Here is an 18395-nt window from a genome sequence, read left to right on the forward strand (position 1 = left end):
AGGTGCAAAATATGAGAGCCTGCTTTTTAGCTCCAACTTTTGCCTGAAGAGAACTTCCAATAAAAGCTCCCCTTACATTACATACTATGTATTACATTCTTGCACCTCTGCATTGGGTGCAACAGTAAGAATGCTTCCTCACTGATCTTTTTCTGGTTAAATATGTGTCCTCACTAGATACTACCCAAAAATGTCATTTTAAGATGTAGCGACTTAAGAAATCTGAAGTTATAATGCAGATGCAGTGTAGACTTCAGTGCCAGAGTCCAACAGTAATTGCCTGAAATTCTAAGACTATTATGGGATATGTATTTGCATGCTCTTTTGCCAGTGCATTTCAAGGAAAGTTGTACTGGACTGGCTTACATACATACACTCCTGCTGCAAGGCAAGGGCATCTATGCCTTTATCATGTAGGCAACTTCAGAAAATCTCAGGTTGGTGTCAGCTACCCAAAGATGCCTTTAAAAATCCCCATCAGTTTTAGGAATCTGAAAAACTAAGGAGCAGGGAAAATACATCTCTCTCTCTCTCTCTCTCTCTCTCACACACACACACACACACACTCTTTTCTAGGTAGGAAATAAGTCTACCATATAGTTCTTCCACATTTTTCAGGGCAAATTCAACAAATAATGGATCTTATATTTATATTGCATCTCTTTTTAAATGGTTCTTCTACAATGAGAAAAATTTAACTGTACTTTTCATTGCAATACACAGAAAAGACCATTTAAATCTAACACTTAGTAAACTTAAACACTGCAATAGCATAAAAATTCTTAAATCCATAGTTACCAGAGATATTTTAAAAATAACTCACACTAATAAAGCATTTAAAATTGAGGGATAAAATACAGACTTTGATGTTAGAAGGTCGGGTCTCCAGTCAGTGCCCATGGGATTTACATGGGTAGCTTCCATGATGGGTAGTATGAATTATGAATGGACATTTTTCATCCATCAGTATAAGACAAAACCTATGCATCTCTTCAGGCTCCAAAATGTCCAGCATCTGCTAACAGCTCTCAGTTCTATGTACTAATGGAAATTAAATTACCTATAGTCTTTGAAATCTTTCCATGCTGGCATGCAATCTATAAAAAATATTTCTTAAAACAGTGATCTTAGATCATAGTACATTCTGATGCCAATGACAATTAATTATAAAAAGTACTCATGCATTAAAATGTAGGATCTAGGCAATTTTCTTATATGTTACCTTTGACTTCGTTATAGGCAATAAGACAATAAATGTTCAGTGTAGTTTCTGTTTCCTCACTGGCAATTAATAACGATTAATCCATTCTTCTATGGGAAAACTTCTAAGATATGACTGCAGTGCTACCAGTGGTCTGATACAGACTCATCTGTGAGTGTGTGTGCTACACTTATTTAGCCAATTAATCTGGCTCTGAAATACTCAATCTCCTGCACCTGTTACCCACAAATAAATACGTCAGTTCCCATTGTTTATGCCATCTCTCCCCCTTTTCTTCTTCCTTCTGTGCTCTCTTTGCCCCGAAATTTGGACAATGAGAAGAAAGAGCACTTTGATCCTGTTCAGAATGTGCTTCTTAGAAATGATGTAAGCATATCAATTACCTTTAAATTGTTGTTCTGAATATAAAACTCATATATAAGTAGTTCATTTACCTACCCCTTTATTGAGTGAGTACTGCTCTATATAAAGTTTCATATATAGAATTTTATATTTGTGGCAAATAAAATGACTTTCAATATGTCATTTTGCACTTTGTTTGCTTGATGTCAGTGGGATGTATACACCAAACCATTCAGTGTTAATTTCACAGTGTTCCTTATTTTGCATTTCCCCATAACCTCAATGCCAAACAATCCAGGAGAGTACTGCAATTGCTTTTCGTTACCATGTTCATGCAGCAAGCAGAGACGATCAATATTAGGCTTTAGGCAACAAATCTAGTTAAGGATTAAAAAAAAAAAATTGGAGGAAAGATGCAGCGACAAGAAAGCAGCACCGACTGAGCATGCGTCTACTGCGGCACAGACAGAAAGGTAGTGGACGTACTGTAGAAGCTGGCCATTACGTAGTTTTGGCAGCGATCACCAGTAAATTCATTTGGGCACCTGAGAGGAAAAACAAACAAAAAAAAAAATGGTAGAGAAAAAAACAGAGAAAAGAGAAGAGGTGAATATATGCTAAGAAAGAAGCTCCGTCAGTGTGAACTGATACGACTTGGTGAGTTCACTTTCAGAAACCGTATCTCGGTTTAGCGTGTTAAAATGGCTCAAGATGTTGAGAGCAACTCATTTGCTCTGCAGAAATGAAACAGAAATCCCCCCCGAGAAAAAAAAAAAAAAGCCAAAACCAAACCAATCCAGATCAAAGTGTATTTCGAGATGTGAGAGAGAAATTCACCACTTCAAATTCCCAAATTGCTTTTAGGATGCACTTTCCACAAGGCAGCGAGGACACAAGATCTGTACATCACTCATCTCCGTGAGTTTGTTCTTTTAGAGTAGCACTTTACAGCAGTCTCCCAAACAAGAAAGCTGCCAGTGTGTGCAATACAAATGCATCTGCAAATGAATGGAAAGATCAAAAACCACATAAATGAGAAACATTTTGGAGATTAATAATGCCATGGTGTACAGATTTTACTTTAGAAAATCAGGTCATAAATTAGTGCGTAAAGAGGCCGGTTCCAGCTGAACTGTGAAAACACCAAGTACTATTGATTTTGTTGCTGTAGTTGGGGAAGAAAGCAAAGTTCAGATTATTTTAACATACTTTCTTGGTTTTGGATTTTCATGGGCAGAGTTTCAGTACATCTTGCTCCAGTGAATCCAGGTTGGCACCTAAAGGGCAAAAATGTGATAAGCAATAGTACACCAAAAGCACTGCACTAACAGACTGACATCTGCTGGCCTATGGAGACGGTAGAGCACTACTAAGTGACTTCCTGGTTAGGTGTTAGTGAATAATGATCAGAAAAGGGGAAAGAAGGAGTAATCTTTCCGAAGACAATACTTCACAAAATTCAGAGTAAAAATCCACCACAGAAAATCACAGGAAGTCTTTTTGTTTGTTTCAAAAGAGAAGGAAGAATGAGGCCTAGCAGAAGTGTTTGTCACTCACTGTTTATTCCACCTCATGAAGGGACCAGATATTTTAAAATTTGCAATGCAGTGTATAGCGGCAATTTACACTGTCGCAGTCACACAGAATCTATGAAAATACTATGATTTCCCTATTTCTGTAATGAGATGTTGTGTCTTCAAGTAGTTTCCTTAAAAGGAGACTAGATAAAACAGCAATCATGAAAAGCAAAAAAAAAAAAAAAAAGAAAAAGAAAAAGAAAAAGAAAAAAAAAAGGGGAGGAGAACCTGAAACCCAAAGGCAAAAGTATTTTTAACATGGCTGGTATATGTAGAATGAGTCAGTCTGGTCAGAAAATCTGGAGCTCCACAGCTGCCCACCCTTTCAGTTCATATGGTCTTCTGTGGAAGACTTCACTATGGGTGAAGTCTATAAAGAATGAATTTATCTTCAGTATTTTTTTAATCTTTCCTTCTGCTAACAGCTGTCAATTCTTACTTCACCTTTCTTTATTCTTGATTCTGTGGTGGAGCTCAGCAGTTTTCCTTCAAAATATTAGCATAACAATCCAAGCTACTGCACTTTTTATATAAATCTGAATGACTCTCCACCACATTAAACATATAAGAACTTCAGTCTTCCTCCTTTCCTCTTCAATGCACTTTTACTTTGTGTATAGTCTTAATTGATCCGCTACCTACTTCTTCGAATCCATCTCAACTTGTGTTGTCCATCTTTCTGAGAATCTCCATGAGTTTTGCCATGGTGCAAGAATCTTCTTCTTCTGTTGCTGCTGATCAGCTGCTAGCTTCCATTTCAAGCTACCTCATCATTTACTTTCCAGGGGCCTCTTATTTGCAAATGAAGGTTGTTCAGAATGATCCTTTGCCTCTTCCATCCATCAGAGCTTCCTGTCCACTGAGGGCAGGCTTATATTTTAGGCTTTATCTTCAACAGTTTCCTCTAGTCCTAAGAGTCAAGATACTGTACAGATAGGACTCCAGAAAAGCACTATGGCAGGTGATCAGTGTCAGGCATTATCATTAGTTTCTTGTTCAATAAACAATGCAGGAATAACCTTGGTATGATTAAAAAAATTGGAGATCTGTAGATGATTATTTGGAGATGATTTGCTGTAATGATACACTGGTTTATTATGGTTTATTAAGGAAGGACATTTATTATCCTCAGAGCCAAGATCTTCTTATAAGCATTCAGTATAGAGAGATCCAAGTCTCCACAGATGTATTCAGATGAGAAAAATGCAACAAAGGTAATTCTATCATGAGAAATAAATACTGCTGGGCACAACAAAAAGACTACATTTTGATCTGTGTTACTGAAAAAGAGTGAAAACATTCTATCACCTTAATTTCCATTATTTTATTTTGCACATTTAATTCAATATTTGTCCTTGATAGCTGGCATTTGCACATAAATTGACATTTATTTCAAAGTGACATCTCCATCTTCTTCTCCAGGCCCAACCCTACAAAACTCCAATGAACATGCAGCTGATTAAAAATCTCAAGATTACTTCTGGCTGCTAGCTGGGTTTGCTTGTTGGGCCTGTATCAAACTACTGAGACTGCTGATTCATGGTAAAAGTGGGTGGTGCCACATGTAGATTAAAATAATTTTTCTTTTCCTCTATATTAAGCATTTAAAAGGAATACATCAAACACATTTCATCAGTGTTTTTCTGGCAGGAGGGTAAAGGCTAAATGGGTCAGAACTTAGTGTTTCTGTTTCACTGACTGCCTATAAGCAAATGCACTGTAGGAATGTGGTTTTTCAAGATGCATTTAGTAGTCTGTTTCATAGTTTATATCAAAACTAGTACTTCCACTGTATTTTTAAATGAGTGACTTCAGAAATTTTGTTAGCATCATTGAAACAATTTTTCTCTTTTTGCATTTTCAAGAACTTCATGTCAACTCCATCAAAGCCTTTGCATGAATATGAGTACAGCAATCGGCTACATCATGAACAAACACGTAATGTACTCTTTTGCTGTTAAGACATACAGCAGCATTATCACGAAACATTATTTTCATCCAGTGAAATCAGGAAGTAAATTAATTTCTTCATCAATAGAAAAAGCAGTAGAAAAGATGATCTCTGCTAGTAAGGAATCAATTAGTCAGACCAGCGAGGACTTCATGGGAGAAATCTTCAAAAGAACACCCTGAAGGCGTAACCAATAGTATATTCATATATGTTTTTCTTCAGATAAGAAGTAAATGCTGGGAACTCTGGTCTTAATTTTACATTCACAGAAGAAGCCGTCTCATTGTTTGTCCTCAGAAGACTTGAGGACACACTTCCAGCTGGACAGAAACGATGAAAGAACCTCAGCAACACCAGTAGCATTCAGGCTTCCAAGTCTGAACCATTTTCAAAATGTGACTTGTGTTCCTACGAAACATCTGAAAGTTTTATACATTAATAAGCCTCAAAGCTTATTTTATCATATTTCATATTTTGGGATTGCTTTGTTCAGCCTGGGATCATAATGTTAATAAATATAGGAAACATTTGTAACCACAGATGTAGCTGTATAAAGCATTATTAAGTCTCTACACATTTATTATTTCACCTAGCTATCTCTTAAATGCGTTGAATTTCCTTGAAGCTCACATCAGTATCCATGAGATCAGATCTAATTCATACTGGATCACTGTATGCATATTTTACTACAGGTATTTTCTGAATACATAGATCTAGACTCTAAGAGAAGTAGGACTTAGGATGTCCATTTTTTAAAAATAGAATAGAAAAGTTTACAAAACCAGAGATATCACTTGGAAAATTCCGTGGTTGTTGTGATTCTGAGTCATGTTTTTTTGGTTAGGGATAAAACCAATTTAGAATGATATGGCTCATGCTTTAGAAATTTTGTTTTTGCTCTCAACAGATGGACCATATGGAAAAATGTGAACTTGCTACTGAGGCAGAAATATGAAGAGCAAGTACCATATTTCAAGCATTCTGTTTCCACAGGCATGTTCTGAGGGAAGATTTATTTTCTCAGAACAATGAAGGCAATGTGTACTGGATAGATACTTATTTTAATTAACACTGGAATACTGGAATTAAAAGTAGACATCTGTATTTTCAGTGAAACAAGAAGAGAACTGTATTTCGTCTCTTCAGTTTCCCAGTACTCCCACTTTCAAATACTCACACTTTCATTTCTTGTATTGCAGCATTGCATCCTGTTTCGCTACGCAACATAAAGTTTCAGTTCTGGCAATTATTAGAGGGCATAGCAAAACGCCAGCAAAATAGCAGTGGCCCTAACTGTCCTCAGGATAAGAATCTTATTCCACTGTTTTACTATAAATGAGATTCACCCCTTCTGATTTTATAGCTCTGATGCTTTTTCCAAATAGGCCTTGGGCCACCCAGAGAGAGGCACATCTGCCAAATTTAGGAATTGCCTTTTCTTTCAACTCCAAACCCAGAATTAAGGCTTATTTCTTGTGTACAACAGGGAGAAAATCCTCTCTCCACTGAAATGCCTCTAAGACATTATTTGAGAAAAATTTAGCCAACCTATATCACATAACAAACACAGACAGATCTCTGAATATATATTAAGAAGAAAAACAAGACACCAAAAAACTTTCCCAAACGTCTGAAAATTGTATAGCTCTGAAACTGTCAAGATAATGCTAATTAGTAGCAAATCTGGTAGATGTTGAGCTCTGCTGCCCTGGATTTTCTTGAGTGGCATTAATACAGAAAGCAGAAACAAGCAGGTAGGCTCTAGTACATACCCAGAAGAGCCACATCATCTTGTTCTGTTGATGTAACACGATCAAGAGTACATCAACACAACCTTTTTTTCTCTCTGCCATCCAGCCCACCAGAGCCAGTAACTGTTCCATATTCACTTTAGCTAAAAACTATTCTAAAATCAATGAAACATTCATCACTTTCAGCAATGGTGCAATCCGTGAAACCCTAAGCAAAACAAAGCTCATAAGGTCCAGAAAACATCAATCTATAAAACAAACGAAAACTTACATGTGAAGCAAACATTGTGGATTATTATTATTTTTCAGATTAATAACAGTGCCATTCAACCTATGCCTTTCTCATCTAATGAAAGCATCATAGACTTCTGGTAACTCACCCATCGAAACCTTCTTTCCAAATACTGTCATTTGATTTTTAGTCAAAGATATCTGCAATTCTGTGCAGTTAAAACAGACAATAGATTCTACTGAAAGCTGTCTCTTGTCTGTCTGAAAAGCTGCAATATCTTCACAAAAGTGCCCACTTTCCAGTCAGTCCTGATAGACCTAAGGTATTAAATGCTGATTTCCCTCTGAAGTCAGAGAGAAGCAGTAACTTGCTAAGACTGATTTATCTCCACAAGTAAATGCTACATGATGTGCTACCGGGCAAGAAGTGTACTCCAGCACTGTACTTCTCAATAGAATCTTTCCAAATTAATGGATACTGCAACAGCCTTTTGCAGAGTCGGCTAGGCCTTGAGAAGAAATGCACAAGCACATACAGCTTATGTTCCTAAGCTTTCTTGAATCAAAATCCACACATGAAGTAGTAACCTCCACAAACTGCCGTAACATTCTTTTCTTTCTATGCATTTGACACAACAGTGAAAACTCCAATTGAGAATACATTCTCATCAGAAAATGTTCAGTTATTATAGCAGACAATAAACATAAATCACCATTAGTCCTGTAGAAAGGGTACTTATGTGATGCAGTTCTCAACACATATTTTTTGACTTTGTAGTGTATTTAGTTTACAGCATCTTTTCATTATATCTAATGTTACAGCTTAAATTGTGCCATTTCATGCCAGGTATACACCAATAAGGTTTGCTGTGCCTTTTAATCCATGGAAAGATTACTTGGTTAGCCTCTCACATGCCTCATATCCAGATACTTAGGATGAAGACACACCTCATGAGACAAGTCTAAGAGAAGAAATTTTTCAGGTGCACCTTTAAAGAAAAAGTATTTATAGAACCTGAAGGCTCCACCAAAATAAGAAAACAGGATTTCTTACCTGCATAAGTATCGTGGAGGGTTTGGGAGGTCTTTAACCATGTAACACTCTCCCCCATTTACACAGAAGGCTTTCTGCTTTATGTCACATTTTGTGAGATGACTTGTCCCGGTTGTAGATGTGGAAGTGGCTGGAAAAGACAAGAGAGAAAATACAGATCAGAATGGCTTAAACTTTCCTACTGTCTGGTAAGTATATTTGTATGTGAGGGAAGAGGTAAGTCCAGTGTGGATCTGACATGTCAGTGAACTCTTTTATCTACTGCTCCTACAAGTATTAGACACCATTTTTCGCTGATTAACGCACAAAGCAGAGTTCATATGCATACCTCAGGGAGGTATCCCACACCCAGCCTGTGGGGAAGGCAGTATTTCTCTAGATCCAGTCCATCAAACAACCTTTTATTTCTGCAACACTCAGGTATACTTTATTAAATTAGGCTGTATGATTTACATCCAGTTATTTAAATTGTGTGAATAGTTCAAGTGGATACTTTACTATACTTTAATAGTTCATTAAAGCCTTGTCCCATCATTAAAGCAAAATTGCTTCTGTGAGCATGGTTAAACATAAGTCAGGCATGCATCTGCTAGGCTGCTGGTGCAGACAACCAAGTCACTATCTCTGGAGCAGTAACACCATAATTTGGATATGTTTTACCCTAAATACTACCAAAAGGGGGTAGTATTTAGAGCTTCTATATGGATGCTGGTCATTTCCCAACTCAGTAACACACCACGATAGGTTATGTGGCTTGTGGGAAGTCATTTAGGTTTGACTGACTTCACTTGATTCACAATTTAGAGGTAAGGCTCTCTCCACAGCTCACACAAAGCCACTCACCTTATCCCCCCAGCAGGTGGGATAAAACCCTGTTATTGTGTCTATCTCTCCACACTGACTGCAGAGCAAGCTTAAAGCCTTGAGAATTTTCCCTAATTTTTAAATGGCTGAAACTAACTGACGTCACCATCTGCCATCTATTAAAGGTGGAGGTGATTTCTGTATGGTCTTTGTTTATCTGAGTCCAGACTTATGGAATGAAGAAATTTTCTTACAGTGTTAGACAAATCCTAATATTTTTATTTCTGAAATATAGCTTCTGCCCTGCGGTGAAACAATGGTTTCATCTACTGACTGATTCCACAGGAGCTGACTAGAAAGCTGCAAATGCCTACACGAAAGTTGTGTGATAGTCAAAGCATTTTCCAACACAAAAGCACCCGAGGGGCATGTTTATACTGCATGATGCATGACTTTCTACCATTTGCCTCAAACACAGAATCCAAAGAAAACATGCTTTAAGTAGATCAGCTATTAGCAAGCACCACTTATGCATTTTGAGTAATTTCTGAGAATAAAGATGAATTAGTCCCTGTCACATTTGTTTTTCATGCATTTCTCATTATCTTCCAAGGTAAACTGCATTTTTGGAACTCAGCATCTGGGAGAATGGGCCACTGTGAATGGCACCATCTCTTGAATGGTTTAGCTATCTTGTTTCAATGAGATACGAGTTTCTGATATATTTAAATTCCTTGTTATTGCTCCATCAAAATCCTGTCTGCCTGTACAGACATTGCCTCTCATGCCTTTTCTCTACTTTGCCATCCATCACCAGTATGCCAGTGTCCTTTCATGTTTTCTATGATGCCCTGTTTGTATGGGGTGTTTTCCTCCAACAGGCTGACAGGGCTCCAAGAAGAGTCCTTCCGAAACTCAAGCTCCCTCTGCTTCTCCTCACTGCAGCCACACATTGTGTCATATCTCACTAGATCCACATCTAGACTGGGGCCTAATGAAATGCAAGCATGAACTACTAATTCCTCAGAATAACACATTCCTTTTTCCTGGCTCCTCGAAGCATGATGAATAACCTCTCAGACCAGGATAAATTTATACCTTGTCTACAAGCAGGAAAAGGGGTCATGTTTTAAAAGTAGTCTGATACTCTTTCAACTAGCCTGGGTTGAACAGGACTTTGTTGACAAAGGCTGGCCAACACATTGCCATCAGCTCAGCGGTGAAGGGTTGTCTATGCCTTACATCTGTGGGTCGACCACATCCTTGACACAAATCTTAGGATGGGTAATTTATTTTGTGGAGGAGCCTCTCCTTCTTCACTGGCTTAGAAGAACCCTACATTACCAGCTCAAGAGGAGACGTCTGACATGATGCAATATGGCATAACATGAACACAGGTATGATGAAACCTGGGTGAGTGAATTCCATCTGCATGGTAAGAAACATGGTTGTAACAGGTAAACTCATTTTTAAGCTTATCCCTACTCACAGCATATGCTTAACTATGTCCTTTCACTTCATTAAAATATTAGAGAGACAAACACTCTGAGGATGTCCTTCAACTTGGAAAGCTAATGCATTGATTTGGGAAGAAAAAAAACCACAATACTGTCTGCAGTGTTTCTGCCAAAAAAACATATTGCTATGCTTCTGGCTAATGGAATGTTTGAAATTGAATTATGAAGGTAGATATAGCAGCAAGTGGGCTTGCAGCTATCTATAATTGTTTTCGTTGTCTTGCTTACAGCTTTTCTTTAAGCAGAAGTTCAGTCATCTTCAGATCACCGTGGAGTTTCAAAGTAACAGTTATTTCCCAGCTGATGTCAGTGAGCTTGGGATAACAATTGCTCTGAACCGATTACAAGAGATGGGAATAATCTGCAGCTCTCAGAAAATCCCATGATACAAAGGCTTTACACATAGTTGTGAGGAGAGCCTCTACCCTTCATTTTTGGCATCACATGTTCAAAACTGTCTTATAAATCTTGCACAATAATTCACTCTGCATTACTGATCCACTAGCACCATAGTCCCAATCTTCCTGAACTTCGTAACTGCATAAGATGAGGGGAGGAAAAAAGTCCCCAGTGAGAGTTAATTCTAGTATTAGTTTTTCTTTGCAAAGAATGCATAGTTTTTATGGCATAAAGCCAGTATTCAGTGTATTCACTACAAGTCTATATTGCAAATTAAACAAGAAACACTAACTGTGGTTTTGGTTTTCACTGAAAGCCACATAACGGAAGAAATGTGGTGTCTGAGAGCAGGTGTTCATCAGAACCCATTTCATACAGCCCATAACTAGTCCTAAAACACTGCATTTCCATAGTTCTGTAGCAGACAGGGGCTTGGAGGATGTATATTGGGAATGACCTGCAGGGGTGAGGTAAAGCACAGCTGCAGACCACGTATCTCTGCATTGTTCTTTTTGGCTAGACCACCTAGCCAAAATTCATACCTCCTTTCTCTTCTGTAATGCTTCCTTCAGCTATACATGTAAAAACTAGCAAAGCTGGTACATTCTGATGTTCTGTACCAAACCCCTAACTTACACTGAAAGGATAAATTACATGCTAGAGTGAAATTTGAAAATGTCATGCGTAAGTTAACATCTAAAAGCAGTGCATTCTCTCTCTGTCTCTTCTTTTTTTTTCCTAAATGCAGAAATGCCATCCTTAAAAAGCAACTGCAAGCAGTTTGAATAAAGTCTCTGCTAATACAAATATTCACATTGCAGTGAAGAATAATGAGATCTGCTTCAACCTAAGAGAACTGCCCAAAGCTTTTAAGAAAAAGAGAAACAGCTATAGCATCTTTTAAAAAGTACTCTGAAACATGAACTACTGCTGTACAACTAATTTAGGATTATTTCACATCAGGCAGACATCACACAATTCTGAGCTTACCTGGGGGATCTCTGACCCGATTCTGTTCTGAAACAGATAAATACATTCTCTATCTTGCTTTCCAAAGACCCCCTCTGAAATACAGCGGCTATAGCAGTGAACTCTCAGTTTTAGATTCTGGAAGGAGTCCTAAGGGATCTCTGAGTACAGACTGAGAGGGAACAGCTTTGCAACCTAAACAGAATAGAATCCATGCCTCCTTGAATTGAGTTTCTGCAAAGCTGGTATGTCAGAGGACATACTCAAAGCCCCACAAGGTGATAAATGAGTTCCTTATGACCAAAGGTAGACAAAGTCAAGTGTCATCTGCAAAGGAATGTTTGCCATTCTTACTGGAAGCCTACATATAAATGTGCCACCTCAGTGGACTGCAGACAGAAGCCCTTCCAGTCTCATGAACAAAAAAAGAGCAGAATACCAGGCAGGAATAAAACATACTTCTGCTTGTTCCTCTTTTCTGAAACTAAGAGTAGAGCAAAGCCTACTTGTAGATCATAGCAACGAAAGAGGAAGGCATCTGCGATGGAGTGAGGAAGAGACAGAGGGAAGGAAGAAAGGTAAGTTAGAATGCACACTGTAGAGCATGCAAACTAGCATTAGGATGACAAAATGTATGACCCCATAAGAAAGGCAGCTTTACTAATGCACATTCCCTCACTTGAAGGTCATTCATTCCTTTAAAAACACAATCCATTTCCCCCTTGACTTGCTGACGGGCAGTTTAAAAGTGTTCAGCCCTGATCTGCAGGGCAGATTGATTTCCCATATAACTTTGGCTGTAGCACTTAATCCCTCTGTGTCTCAGTGAAACAATCTACTTTTCTTCCCACTTAGGACTAGGCCTCTTCAACATCCTTGATGATCTTGACTTGCAAAGTACAGAGGGGTAGTTGCATCTGCAGAAAAGCTCTGCCTTTCTGTATTGCACTGAATAAGGAAAACTGCTGGTTCCAGAAAAATGTGGGTACCAAAAAATACACAGGTGCCTTCAAGGAGGACAGAAACCAAAAACTGAGAGCAGTTGAAAACTGGCTTCTGTCTGTACAGAGCAGAACTTTTTTACCAAGTGAGCAGATGGTTGTGTTTGTTCTTTTATGTTGATCCTCTGGTTCCAGAGCTGGAGCTGCACCCACGTAGCTCTGAACATATGAAAGGGTTAGAAAACCACCAACACCTATGAAAGAAACTCAGGAAAAAAATTCCAAACTCTATTGGAGGCATTTCTGGTCCATTTCATAAGGCTGCTCAGAATTTTTCACATTGCTTTGGTGATGTAATACATTGGCTGTAATAAACTGTCTGTTGAACCCGGTTATTAATTTTTTTAGCCCCAGTCCTCAGAAACAACATGCATTAAAACAGATTCTTGGGACCTTTACATGAGATCATTCAAGAAGCCTGCTATTTTGCCAGAAGCTGGAACTGAGCACTTATAAGTTAGGGGAATTACTCTCTGGGCTTCAGACAATGCTTTCTTACTCTGGCACTATCTCTATAAAGATCAGAACCAGCAAGAAGGAAACAGGAAATTGCTGGGTCTGCAAGATAGAAACTTCAGGAAAGGCTGAGAGTATATAAACTCTTGCTGAACCACAGCAGTATGTCCTTCTTCTCTCTATGAGTCCTGAATTGCATTCAGCAGTGGCTTCCCCTCATGAATCCAAGCTTAGCAAAACAAAACAAAGCAAATAAAAAACAAAAAAACAAAAAAAAAAACAAAAAAAAAACAAAAAAAACCAACTCAACAACAACAAAAAACCCCAAAACCAGAAAAACAAAAGGCAGACACTTATTTCACTGCACCAGATCACTTCCTTCCTGATAGGCCAGCAGACTGACCTAGTTGGCAGGCTCGTGATGACGGTAAGACCTGCACAGTGTCTGGCTCACCACAGAGGGTCGAGAGGTGACACATGCACACATGCTAAAGGCAGCCTGACAAGGAAAAGTCTTTGTTTGCTTCATGTCATTTTGAGATGGGAGAAAAGATGGACAGAGACACACACAACTCACAAGCCATCTGTGAGGTAACAGAATTACTGCTCTGAACAAAGCATTGGGTGGGATGCAAGTTCATCCCTCCTAGCAAGTGCATGTGTACACTGCATTCCTTTTTTTTTTTTTTTTTTTTTAGAAAAAGGAAGGGAAGAAGGGAAAAGGGCTCCCAGACAAAGCATGCTTTTCCACTGCCATGAAGGATGCCAACTTCCACCTTTGGGCAATGCAGTAAGGGTCTGCAAGAGGTTTGGAAGGGCCTGTGGAAAACATTCCCCACCCAGAGAGGGCAGACAGAAGTGGCAAAACAGCAGGCACTGACAGGCTAGGGGGCTGAGGGGAAAATATGTGCGTGGCAGGAATAGGCAGCATGAAATGGAAAGAGGACACAGAGGAAAACAGGCCTAAAACCAGGAATGATTAACTGACAGACAGACAGGGGAAAGTCTTTGCTATTGGGGAACTCTTGAATATCCCTGAAAATGCCAGGAATGAATGAGAGCGTCTGAAAACTCACAGACCTTAGATTAAAGGAGATGGCAGATAAGGGACTGAATGTAACTGTTGAACTGAATGATAAACAAACTTTATCTTATGTGGTGGCCTTTGCTGCACTGGAGAGCATCCCACAATGAGGAAAAGCCTGGGTGGCCAACTAGCCATAGTAAAATAGTCCTGGCTTGTGTTGCTTCAGAGGCTGCACGCTGCGCTTCTGCATGGTCTCTGTGCAGCAAGGTTAGGTAAGTAACACATTGGGCTAGAAATTCAGGACAACTTCATGAACATCCTCAGGCATGCAGTGCCTGTTCTGTGCCTCACACTGAGACCCTGTTTGTAAGGGGTATAAGCGAAACAAACACATACATTCTCACATATTAATTCATATTCTGTGGAAACTCCTGCATCATCCATGACAGCAGTAATTCCTAGAAAATCAAATAACTCCATGAAAATGTTATGAGTTTGGAGTAATATTTCTCCTGTCTTATGAGTTGGAAGTGTTCACCTGTGAAAGATCAGTCAGGGTGGTAAACTGAGCTGGTGGAAAAATGGCTGCCACTTCTCCTTCCCAAATAAGCAGATTATTTCATACATCATGAAGAATAAGATACAGAGGTACTGACCTAATAGAGAAGCTGGTAGGAAAATGAACTGGACTTTAACTAGTAAACCAGGGAATCTTGGCTCTTTTCTGAAGTCTTAAATGCTATACACAGTAGTGACATTCATATGAAGATACGAAGAACATCATTTCTGCTTAGACCAAACAACTGTACACACTGCTTTTAAGTAAAGAAGACTTTTAATTAAAAAAAATGAAGAACTTTGACAAACCAAAAAGACAGACACAAAGACTATCATGATTATTAAGACAGATCACTTCCCTTCAAGGAACTGTGCAGGAATCCTTAAGTTGTCCTAGGGCCTTTCAGCTGTCCAAATCTAACTATAGGTTTTGCATGGCCTTGCAATGCAAAATCTGGATTTCTCCCTTCTCTAGCCAACATTTGACACTTTCTTTGCATGTCAGCCATGGAGTTCACTAAGGCTACAACTCACAATCAATCACTAAAATAAAAGATCTAACTTTCACTAGTTAGTTCAAGTAGCAGAGCTGTCTACCCACTCCTGACAGTTACTGTGGCAGAAGACTGTATTACTGGTTCCGCCTGTCACCATGAAGTTTGTCCTGATTAGTACGTAGCAATGCTGACATATTTATTTCCTTATCACCTTGAATATCGAAATACCTAAATCCCATTATAATATAGTGAGTCAAAATCTGTTCTTGTTCCTCTTTTCTCTATAAAGATTTTTCTTATTAATTCCAAGTGGTACAATTATACCTCTGCAGATAAGTGCTCTGTCTCTCCACTTCTCAGCCCTATCTGCTCACAGAAATTCAGGGACTGTAAAGACTATTCAACAGCTTATGAAAAGAATCCAGCAAGCTTTCAAGCACAAATGATATTTCATGCAAAGTTAATTTGATAATCCTATATTGCCTGGAACCCTACTTCAGGAAAGTATTTCAGCAAGATTTTGCTTAAAACTGAGCATGTATGCTCAAATTCAAGAGAGCACTCAAGCACCTGCTTAATTTAAAGTCACATCAGCTTCCATGCCTTCCATGCTTTTTCTTGATATCTTTAAAAAGTTTTACTGAAAAAGAATGAATTTCAGCACAGTGCCTTAAGTGTTTGAACTAGTTAAAAGAAAAAATTGTCAACTAAAATGTCCCAGGTCTGCAAAGGCGATCTGTGTCTGCAGCCTTTGCTGGAGTATTTCTGAAAGTCCAGCCCAAATGTTCAGGCAGGCATTAATCTGTCTTCTGTTGCATACTCTGCAGAGAAAAACACTTACTAGTTTACTAATTCCAGAATTAAACATGCTTTAATTGATTTTGAAGCCTATCTGCAGAGCCATTAAGAGTATGCCCTCTACTCCTTCCAAGTCCAAATCACCTAATACTCTCCTTCAGTGGCTCTTTGCTTCATAAGGGATATGATAGCCCTGAGGAGTAACATCTCAGTCTCTTTAACCTGCTCTCTTTAATCCACTTCAGGATTCAGGTGAGGAACAGCAAAATACAGGGATTAGCCCTTCCCATGTAACAAGAGCTTTTGGTATATACTCTTTGAAATACAGATTGGGGTAGAAATATACCTCCATTTCTGAGTGAAAGATATGGCAAAGGCAACTTCTCTCTGAAAAACGCGAAAGATTTCTCACAAGTTGCCAAGTATCTCTTAGACATCTATAATAAGAAAGCATTACTAGAAAAGTCATCCAATAGGCCAGGCAAGTATGGGAGATAAGTATAGCACTTATCACAGACACTCTCCTTCTTAATGCACTGAAGCTTGAACGTATTTGTCAGATTACTTTGATATTTGTATTCCAGCAGAGATTTCCAAGTGCCTCCCATTTTTTTTTTTTTTTTTTTTTTGAGGTGCTTTACAAATCAAAACAAGTTCTGAGATACAATCAGCAACTATTGCATTTGAAAAGTGCTGAAAAACTGTTAGAAAGAGCCACTGGGTTTTGCTGGAGAAGTCAGCTTCCTGGTCTGTTACAGAGTTACTCACTGAGACCAAGGAGAAAAATCTTCTGTGGGTGGTGCACAAGCAATTTTCACTCTGCTATCCGCCAACACAGTCATGGGACTGCCTTTTCTGAAAAACGCAGACTTCACATTTTCCTGCTTGGAATTTCTCTCTCCATAGGACAGTGGTAGAGAACAAAGTTAGCAGGTGCTTTGCATACACTGAGATCCTTTAGACTCTGCAAGTAGGGTACTTTTATAGCTAACTGTCAAAGCACTTGAGATTCCTATCAAAGAAAGTGCTTTCTACAGCAAACTAGTTCCATATAGGAAGTATGAAACTGTTAAAATAGCCTGAAATAAATTTGGAATGTATTTATTTGTTGATCTACTTATTTTCTGAACTGCAGGCTGTAGGTCTAAGTGAGACTAACTCCAATAGATTTCAAAGGATGGCACAAAGTGTTAGGAGCCACAGCATTATTGGCCACTAACTCAGCCTGACCCAGTATAAGCTACCTGTAATTACTGCCACCTCTGCCCAGGACCTCTCTGAATGGCTGTGGAAGCAGGCTAGCTCACAAGCACAGCAATGGTCTGGAAGACAGAGTCTAGGCAGGATCTCCATCAATATCTAGCTTTCACGACAGCTCAACTACTTCCAGCAACACTGCCTTTCAGTTTACATAGAATCATAGAATCATAGAATAGTTGGAGGTGGAAGGAATCCTTAAAGGCCATTTAATCCAACTTCTCTGCAGTGAACAGGGACACCTACATCTAGATCACGTCGTCAGAACCCCATCCAGCCTGACCTTGAAGGTCTCTGGGGGGGTGGCATCCATCACCTGTCTGGACAACCTGTGCCAGTGCCTCATAGTATAGAATCACAGAATTATAGAATCACCAAGGTTGGAAACGACCTCTAAGATCATCCAGTCTGACTGACTGCCTGTCTTGAGGGAGATCACATGGCATATGCCAGGGGATCAGGCCTAGGAAGCATAGGTTCATGAAAGGCAGGTCCTGCCTCAGTTCCTCAACAGTCCCCACCATCCTTACTGTAAAAAACTTCTTCCTTATATCTGACCTAACTATCCCCTAGTTTCCTTTGAAACCATTTCCCCTTGTTCCATCACAACAGACCCTACTTGTATTGATAGTGAGGGGTTTTGAAGTGGATTAACTTGGAGACAGAAAAGATTATTAACAATTATCTAATTTCTTGGCTTCTCTGAGGCAGATACTGAGTTACTGTTGTGTCACGTTGCACAAGTCCTATCTGACAGAGTAGGAGAGTTAGTGTTTCCTCATGAGCCTCTCCATCTACGGTGAGAGGTGTACAGCACTTTACCTTCGGCTCACTGGCCAAGTGCCATGGCAAAACCACAGATTACTGTGGAATCATTGGGTGCTGTCCTTAATATCTGCTATCTGCTCAGTCTCATAAAAATAAACAGCAGTATATTTGTTGCAGTAGGAAGGGCTGCCTTCCATTTATCAACAGCACTGGTTT

At 39.0% G+C, this 18395-nt stretch overlaps 1 protein-coding gene across 3 annotated transcripts in view; it reads right to left on the bottom strand.

Moving 5' to 3' along the window:
- The window catches only part of NRG1 (neuregulin 1), a gene marked incomplete at both ends in the record, with an annotated part of 169258 nt that overhangs the window by 18141 nt on the left and 132722 nt on the right, over positions 1-18395 (bottom strand). For 2 of the 3 annotated variants that reach the window (XM_079548060.1, XM_079548058.1), the window contains 2 exons: positions 2774-2841; positions 8129-8258. In XM_079548060.1, the coding sequence (XP_079404186.1) occupies positions 2774-2841; positions 8129-8258 (198 nt within the window). Of the gene's footprint in view, positions 1-2050; positions 2110-2773; positions 2842-8128; positions 8259-18395 lie in introns of all 3 variants that reach the window. The other variant, XM_079548059.1, reaches the window with a different exon arrangement.

Source organism: Tetrao urogallus (assembly GCF_951394365.1).
Source record: "Tetrao urogallus genome assembly, chromosome: Z".
In the NCBI taxonomy this organism is placed as follows: Eukaryota; Metazoa; Chordata; class Aves; order Galliformes; family Phasianidae; genus Tetrao; species Tetrao urogallus.